At 41.6% G+C, this 9,046-nt stretch overlaps 1 protein-coding gene across 1 annotated transcript; it reads left to right on the top strand.

The window, feature by feature from the left end:
* Positions 1–3,086: 3,086 nt before the first annotated feature.
* LOC109735713 (pyruvate kinase 1, cytosolic) lies at positions 3,087–8,843 on the top strand. Its single transcript, XM_020294915.4, has 16 exons — positions 3,087–3,373; positions 3,510–3,606; positions 3,719–3,816; positions 3,974–4,129; positions 4,295–4,372; positions 4,497–4,628; positions 4,786–4,866; positions 5,013–5,084; positions 5,222–5,311; positions 5,780–5,924; positions 6,046–6,134; positions 6,395–6,490; positions 6,629–6,696; positions 6,783–6,882; positions 7,699–7,758; positions 8,413–8,843. The coding sequence occupies exons 1-16, from the start codon at positions 3,305–3,307 to the stop codon at positions 8,563–8,565; spliced, it is 1,584 nt and encodes a 527-aa protein (XP_020150504.1). The 5' UTR covers positions 3,087–3,304; the 3' UTR covers positions 8,566–8,843.
* The last annotated feature ends 203 nt before the right edge of the window (positions 8,844–9,046 follow it).

Consider the following 9,046-nt stretch of genomic DNA (forward strand, 5'->3'; position numbering starts at 1 on the left):
ATATAAGTTGTGGTGGCAAATATAATACACATAATCCATATTGTTATGCACTAGCGCGTGTGCATGTGAAATAGATGGATTATGATCCCGCACCCAATAAAATGGATATGTGTGTGTGTTAGAGAGAGAGAGGGATAGGGGGAGAGAGAGTGAGGAAGAGGGAGGGAGAGAGTGTGTGTGTGAGAATTTGATGGTAAAAAATGTCGCCAATGTCACTTGATATGTATGAGAATATTAAATGTAATATTAACATAACTAATATTGAACTCTTAAAGTTAATGTGGCCCCGTTGCAACGCACGGGCGTTCTTCTAGTTTTGATAAGATTTGATTTGTTTTTATTGAGTTAATGTAGGACGTGGTTTTTGGAAGAGTTACTCTATTTATGCTGGTTTAATTTTGTGTACATTGGTTGAGACTAAAAAACCAATAGAAAAATCAAAGATGTAGAGGGGTGTGTGAGGAGGAAATACCCGAGGAGGAGGTGAGGCGAAACTACCAACTCCCTTTTAATAATAGAGATTGTGTATTGGTAAAGAAACAGATACGAAACTTATAGATATGATCTTTATGCCGGTGGTCACACGCTAGGCTTACTAGAATGATGGTCTTCCAAGTGCTCACACATAAGCAGACGCCCAAGGATGCATTGGAGTGGTATCATCCTGGTTAGTGGGTACCATGGACACAACCAAATGTAGTAGTCTTCAATGAGACCCCCCCCCCCCAAACACGCTCCTTTCGCAAGTATAGTGTTGCAACACATCAACGATGAGGGGATCTAACTGGATCACCACGTCTCTTTCTAGGAATAGGTGTTTTGCTTCTTCTTTAGTTTAGGTAGACAGGTCGAGCGGTAGCGAGTAGTTTACATGACAAACGAGTGGGCCTCTAGCTTCTAATCTTGGAAGGTGTTAGGCGAAGAGAACATTATTCCATCTTTGGAGAGCCCCGCCGTCTCGCTCTCTAAGTAGGACACAAACTCTAACAAAACTTAAAAAACACATAAAAATGGAGCCCAATCATCAGCAAGAGCTAAGATCCACTACGTCTCTGTGGCCCTAAGACCACAAGAGAGGAGGTAGATCGACTGCGGCACCGATAGGTGGTTCGAAAAACCCTAAGCGACTGTGTGCCCTTGGGTACCAGCCAAGAGCCCCTGCATAGGAAAAAGTCCATTTTAAACCCTGAATCTGTAGAGGTTCGGTGAATCAAACCCTCAAGTCCAAATCCCTGTCGTTTGCACCCTGAACTATGCAATCCCGGTCTAAATCAAACCCTCGCATCGTTTGAGGCATAAATTTGCTGAAAAAATGCTGGGCCGGCCCATTTGATTTTTTGTTTCCGTTACACTGCTAAAAAAATGCGCGAACCTTTTTACAAAACTTGTGGACCTTTTTGAACCCGTGAATTTTTTTCCAATCCATGAACTCTTTTTGAACTTTTCATTTTTTCCAAATTCCGTGATTGTTTTCCCCAAATCAGTGGATTTTTCTACGCGAACTTCTTTTTAAAACGATGAACTTTTTGCCAAATTCATGAACTATTTCTCACTTTCGTAAACATTTTCAAATTTCTACGGATTTTTTCGTTACCGTGAATTAAAAAATGGTCAAATAGTTCTGTTGTCCTAATAGTGCACAACTAAATGAAGATGACCTAGTGGTTAATGGCAACAACCATCGACGTACATGTCTAGAGTTCCTATCTCGCTTGTCACAAATTAATAAATTTTGTCCCTTTTTTCTGTTGCGTTTGCTGGGCCATAGAAATACACATCTAAATTCAATTTAAAAAAATTGTTCATAGTTCAAAAAACTTGTTCAGGTTTTTGAAATTTACCGCTACTCGCAAATTAATAAATTTTGCTCTTTTTTTTCTTTTGCGTTTGCTGGGCCATCGGCCTACACGTCTATCTTTACTTTAAAAAAAATGTTCACAGTTCAGAAAACTTGTCCAGATTTTTGAAATTTGTTCACAATTTTAGAAAATGTTCACGCTTTAAAAATGAATAATCGTATTTCTTTTGACGATTTCCAAACATTGGTCGCATTTTTAAGAAATTCTATTCACAATTTTTCCAGGAAATGTTGAAAACCACCGGATCTGCCGCTTTGTTGGTTTGTACTTTTAAATATAGTGCTGCATATAAGGCGTACTCATTTTGTTGCTCAGCTGGCTGGCAGAGCTGGCAAATATTGGACGGTTAGGAGTTCAACTCCCATGGTGTTCACTTTTTTGATTGGCTAGGCGCCTGCGAATTGGGCCCGCCCATTTGCGCGCGACTTTTAGTGTATCTTTTCTGCAATCAATCCCGGCCCATTGTTTCAAAAAATTAAAATCCCGGCCATTCTTTGCAATCCCGGTTCGGCAAACGACCCGAGGGTTCGATTTAGACCGGGATTGCATAGTTAGGGTGCAAACGATAGGGATTTAGACTTGAGGGTTTGATTCGCCGAACCTCTATGAGTTCAGGGTTTAAAATGGATTTTTTCCCATGCATACGTAAAATTATGACGAGACAACTGCAGTGATACTGATATATTCTACTTGATATGGGAAGACAAATTTGTGATCCTGAAGCAATATTTAGTCGCAAGAAATGGTTACACTATATGATGGCCTGTTCGGATTCCCTCCCCTCCACAACTCCGCTCCCGGAGCTGGAGGAGCGACAGTTCAAAATCGCGGAGTTGGGACTCCACATATTCTCAGATTTCACGGAGTAGGAGGTTACCGAACAGCCCTTGTGTACGATCATAAACATTGTTCTCCAAGAAAGAAACAAGGAGAACAACGGTCGCTATCTACGGTCATAAACATTGTTCTTTTTTTTTGAGGGAATAAACATTGTTCTCCAAGAAAGAAACAACGAGAACAACGGTCCCACCCACGCGACCTGCAGCGGAAGAGAATGAGAAACGAGTCAAAACTTGTTCGAAAAGTCAATGATTTTGCCCCCGCTCTTTCTTTCCGCCCGGTCCGGGTCGGCCCGCTCCGGTGTCCGGCCCATCGCAGTAGAAAAAACAGGCAGCGGCCGTCAAAACCCGCGTGTCGCTGTACCACCTCTTCGGCCCACCGGAAGCCAGATGCCGCCTCCTGGCTCGAGGTCGCGGGGTTAATAAAAAGACAGGAAAGGAGGGGAGGAGGAGGAGCATCCCGCACCGCATCGCACTAGGTCTCGGTCATTCCTCTCTCTCTCTCCCTTGCTTGGGGAAGAAGAAGAAGAAGAAGAGAGGGCAAGCGCCCCCGCCTCCCGACGCCGTCGTCCCTCGCCGCCGATCTGATCTCAGGAGCCAGCGAAGATGCATTCCACCAATCTGCTCCTCGAGGAGCCCATCCGGATGGTCTCCATCCTCGAGCCATCCAAGCCGGTAACCGTCCATCTCCGCCCCACGCTCTCTCCGTCGGATTTGATGATCTGCGTGGGGATCAAACCCTAATTGCGGCCGCTCGACTCTCCTGATCGGCGTTGGATCAAACCTTACTGATGTTTTATTTGTAAATCAGAACTTCTTCCCGGCGATGACGAAGATCGTGGGGACGCTGGGTCCCAAGTCCCGGTCCGTTGAGGCCATCTCCGCCTGTCTAAAGGCCGGCATGTCTGGTTCGTATAATCGTATCTTCTTCCGCGACAGCGGAGTGTCTTTCTCTCTTAATTAATTGTTCTTCTCTTTTCTAAATCTAACATTGATTTTCTGTGTTTTCTTTTCTTGCAGTGGCCCGTTTCGATTTCTCGTGGGGGGATGCCGCGTACCACCAGGAGACACTCGAGAACCTCAAGCTCGCCATCAAGGCCACCAAGAAGCTATGTGCTGTAAGTGCTGTCACAACCAACGCTGATTTGTGGCCATAAGTCGTGATGAAATCAACTTTGCCTACACACACCGAAACATGCCACTCAGAGTGGATCTGATGTTAGCTAGGTGAAATATGTTCTGTGGAGCTTGACGATTGGGTATATTTTTGGACAGGTTATGCTCGACACTGTTGGCCCTGAGTTGCAAGTGGTGAACAAGAGTGAAGTCACAATCTCGCTTGAAGAGAACGAGTCTGTTGTTCTCACCCCTCACCAGGGCCAGGAGGCCTCTTCCAAGTTGCTCCCTATCAACTTCGCTGGACTCGCCAAGGTAACCCTCTTCTATCATCTCGCTGAATCTTGTGCTGTCTGTATTTAATTGTATGCGACGGTAGCTGTAAGCAGATCCACAGTTGTCTGTCATTTGTTGTCGCACTAAGATGTCCACTTGTATCTCCGCATGGATTAAATCAGAGCTATCATTTGTTCTTTGCAGGCTGTGAAGCCCGGAGCCACAATATTCGTTGGGCAATATTTGTTCACGGGCAGTGAGACTACATCAGTTTGGCTGGAGGTAGAAATCTTTGACATGCTACAATTAAGCGTTTTGCCATATGTGATGTGTTATATGCATGTTGCAGGATCTTTCTTAGTGTTCACCAATTTCTGATACCAAAACTCTCAACTGCCTGATGTAGGTTTCTGAAGTTCAAGGGGATGACGTGGTTTGCGTGATCAAGAACTCAGCTACCCTGGCTGGGTCACTCTTCACATTGCACTGCTCCCAGATCCATATCGACATGCCCACGCTGTCTGATGAGGATAAAGATGTAAGGAACTCCTCCCAAGAATATCTCTCTCCTTGTATTCTCTCCTTTATTAGAACTTGGCGACTAGACTTTACATGTTAAAAAATATTTTTTTGTTTAAACTGGATCTCCTTGCTGTAATCCATTATATGACTTTATGAGCATGCCCCACTTTCAGGTTATGAAAAAATGGGGTGCTCCAAACAAGATTGACTTCCTCTCTCTTTCTTATACAAGGCACGCAGAAGATGTGCGGCAAGTAAGTAACTCATTACGTGGATATTTAGGGTGTACTACTTCACAGTGCCATCTTCCCCAACAGATTGAATAGTATCACATGTTTGTTTGCATTTCATACTTTGGCAAAATGTTCCTAACATTGATGGTATTTTTCCTGCAATGCAGGCACGGGAGTTCCTCTCTAAGTTAGGTGATCTTAGCCAAACTCTGATTTTTGCCAAAATTGAGAATGTGGAGGTAATTTCAAGATATTCTTTCAACATTCCTGAGCAACTTTGATTTGTTTACTACATATTCACTTCTTACAATAGTCATTTAACATTCCTGAGCAACTTCGATTTGATTACCACCTATTGACTCCTTATTCCTTGCAGGGCTTGAACCATTTTGATGAGATCCTGGAGGAAGCGGATGGTATCATTCTCTCAAGAGGGAACCTTGGAATTGATCTTCCACCTGAAAAGGTTGGTTATCTCAACCTTCACAATGCATTATCTCTTAATTTGTTGTCCTAGGTAGTGAAAAAATTAGAGACAATCACCCCAATGCATTGTTTCTTAAGGGTCATATCTAAATGATATTGCATTTAATTAGTTTATGGATCTTTTTTACATCTCAACATTGTGGCCTAGTTGTGGAGAAAAGGAAAGAAGAGGAAAATAGGGAGATAAGCCACAAAGGATCAGACCATTAATTACACATTTACACTGCACAGGAAAACGAGCTAAGAGCTGTATCTATATGAACATACAGCTCCACTCTCGTTCTTTTTCAATTACAGAGCCAAGTATTGTGAGTGCCCTTGGCAGTTGTGAAGGCCTTTTGCTTGATTAACATGTATTTTTCCCATTTGCATGACGCTTAGTGATGATTTTATGTGCTTTAAAAAAAATCAAGGGTCTCTATTGAGTACTACTTTGTTTGTTCTTTAGGTGTTCTTATTTCAGAAGTCTGCTCTGCACAAGTGCAACATGGCTGGAAAGCCTGCTGTTGTTACTCGTGTTGTGGACAGTATGACGGACAACCTAAGGCCTACTCGTGCGGAGGCAACTGATGTGGCAAATGCGGTGCTGGATGGTTAGTTTTTGCCTCTTGCAGATATCTTATATTTTGGTGATCCTGTACAGCTGCTCATTACTGCACCTAAACAAACTATAATTACAGAAGTTGTAACATGAATCACAATTGTTTTGTTCAGGTAGTGATGCCATTCTCCTTGGTGCCGAGACTCTCCGTGGGTTGTATCCAGTTGAGACTATTTCAACAGTGGGCAGAATTTGTGCTGAGGTGACTTTCTTTGGAGTTCTATATGTTCTCTTGATAAACACAGGCCTATTTGGGAGGGCATTTGTTGATAAGTTCCTTTTTATAGTTCAAATCTGACTTCAATAGTAAAATGTTGCAAATAAATACTATTCTTCCGAACAGCCCCTAAATGCGTTCTCAACAAGTATATCTTTGGCACTCTAATGGAATCTAATGGAAATTCACTCTTCCCGCCTTCTCTCTTCATTTTTGGTGATATATTTTCATGAATTGTTTCACAGGCTGAGAAGGTCTTCAACCAAGATTTGTACTTTAAGCGAACTGTGAAATATGTGGGAGAACCCATGACCCACTTGGAGTCTATTGCTTCCTCTGCAGTGCGTATTTTGTTTCTTTTCATTTTCCAACCTTTTGTTAGTGTTTACAGGGGAACAATTTCTGTCTTCCATTGATTTAATATCAGTCTGTGACACTTGGGTTTATAAGTCTGAAATAATTTGCTACGTATTTGCTAGGTGCGGGCTGCTATTAAAGTTAAGGCTTCGGTCATCATTTGCTTCACCTCATCTGGACGGGCTGCAAGGTAGAAAGAAGAGAGTATTTCTTCTTAACAGGCTTCTAGTTTAATGGCAATTGATTCATATATTATGTCGTATCTGGTATGTGCAGGCTAATTGCCAAGTACAGGCCCACCATGCCTGTCCTCTCTGTTGTCATTCCTCGTCTGAAAACAAATCAATTGAAGTGGAGCTTCACAGGTGCATTTGAGGTATGTTTACAGCCTTTTTCTTTGTAACTTTTTTACTACCTTCTTCTGTATGTGCTATATCTAGGTAATGATTCAGAACTAGAATGCTGATCTTCAACCTTAGAAAGATAACTTTAGGCTATAGTTTTTGTTAATGACAAATCTAACATTGAACCTTGCACAATTGTGCAACTCAATACAGAGGAACTATATATATAAGTATTTGCCATGTAATGCTAGAAAAGGGCACTTCATTTCTAGATCCTTCTTTTCTCTTGGCAAAAGATTGCTGTATGTTTTCCTTTATTTTTACATGGTGCATAATTCCTACTACCTCCGTTTCAGTTTACAAGGGACGCCTGTATTTCTAGATCATCAGTTTGACCAACAAAATATGTATTATATGCTGAAGTATACAATCAAAAATCGTATTTGAAACAGGCTTTGTCATGGTATACCTTTTGTAGCATATACCTCATATTTCACTGGCCAAATCGATGATCTGAAAATACTTATGTGCCTAACAAAACGAAAAATTGGGAGTATAACTAGACTGCTAATTAACATGTTCTGTAGAATTTTCCCTAATGAGGAACAGCATGGTGTTCAGCTAGACTCACTAATTAACATGTATACTACTACCTCCGTCCGAAAATACTTGTCATCAAAATGAACAAAAAGGGGTGTATCTAAAACTAAAATACATCTAGATACATTCCCTTCTATTTATTTTGATGACAAGTATTTCTGGACGGAGGGAGTACCATATAATTTTCTCTGATAAGAAACAGTAAGCTTCTGTGTTTGGCTCATATTCGTTGCATTATCTTCCTGCAGGCAAGACAATCACTCATAGTTAGAGGTCTCTTTCCCATGCTTGCCGATCCACGTCATCCGGTGAGTTAACCTGCCTTTCATCAGTTGGATACATTAATATAAGCATGTTTTTTGCAAACCATTTTTTGGTTGTTCTTCTCAATTTTTACAATAATATGAAAATAGGAACTACCTATGAATATGAACGCCCTTGTTCTGGACATAAAGGGAATATAATGTCAGTTGGCGTTGGTGCATATTCCAAATATGTGAAAACTGAATGCTTTACATACACTAGGCCAGTGAACTTATTAATCCTGCTTATAGGGTTTATGCTTGCATCATGTTCTAGTATTACTCTTAACAAATTAGCTACTCCCTCTGTCCGAAAAAGCTTGTCCCAAACTTGTTCCTTAAATGGATGTATCTAGCACTTGATGCTACATACATCCATTTGAAGGACAAGCTTTTCCGGTCGGAGGGAGTATTACGGTAACACTGCAGTTCACTTTCGAACTTGACTGGTGGTATGCTGGTTTGTTAACTCTTGTGTACTATAAACGCAATACGTGAGCTTATAAGCTGGTGTGCACCAGTGATGCTGATGTTTGGAGGTCTTTCATCTTGCATCCACCTTGAATTATTTGGTAGCTAGAATTCCTTGATATGGACCCAACTAGGAACATGCTCGGTCTGGCTGGTGATTTGTACTGACATTGTTTCTCTGCCCTGCAGGCTGAATCTACTAGCACTACAAATGAATCAGTGTTGAAGGTTGCTCTTGACCACGGCAAAGCATCTGGTGTGATCAAGTCGCATGACCGCGTCGTCGTGTGCCAGAAAGTGGGAGATTCCTCTGTCGTGAAGATCATTGAGCTGGACGACTAGGCAAAATTAGCCTTTGCTCAGGGCTTGCCAGATTTTTGACTAGGCCAAAACGTTGCTTGGTGGCTATGTATAATTCTATCTATAGTTTTGCAAAACGAGCAGTTTTTCCTATGGTGTCATCATAGGATCCGCGGTTACCATTCTAAAACCTACGCTAGTTATTATGGATATGTCCTCAGATTTTACTGCAGTGTAGCGAGTAAATTATCTGATGGAATAATGATATCAAAACTTTGTGACCCTTGCTATTGTTGTCGCTAAGCCTATGTTCCCATTTACAGATCCTGAGGTTTTAGGATGTTATCATCTTATGACTGTCAGTTGGAGAATTCTGGTATATAGATTTTTTTTTGCGGATCGGTATATAGACTAAATAGTTCTTTATTTCTTTTTGCAGCCAGGAATTTTTCCTTTCTGGTGGCGACGTTTATTCATGACAATGTCAATTGAGTTTGATTTTTTACTGTTCTGGTGGCGACGT

Source organism: Aegilops tauschii, chromosome 5 (genome assembly GCF_002575655.3).
Source record: "Aegilops tauschii subsp. strangulata cultivar AL8/78 chromosome 5, Aet v6.0, whole genome shotgun sequence".
NCBI lineage: Eukaryota > Viridiplantae > Streptophyta > Magnoliopsida > Poales > Poaceae > Aegilops > Aegilops tauschii.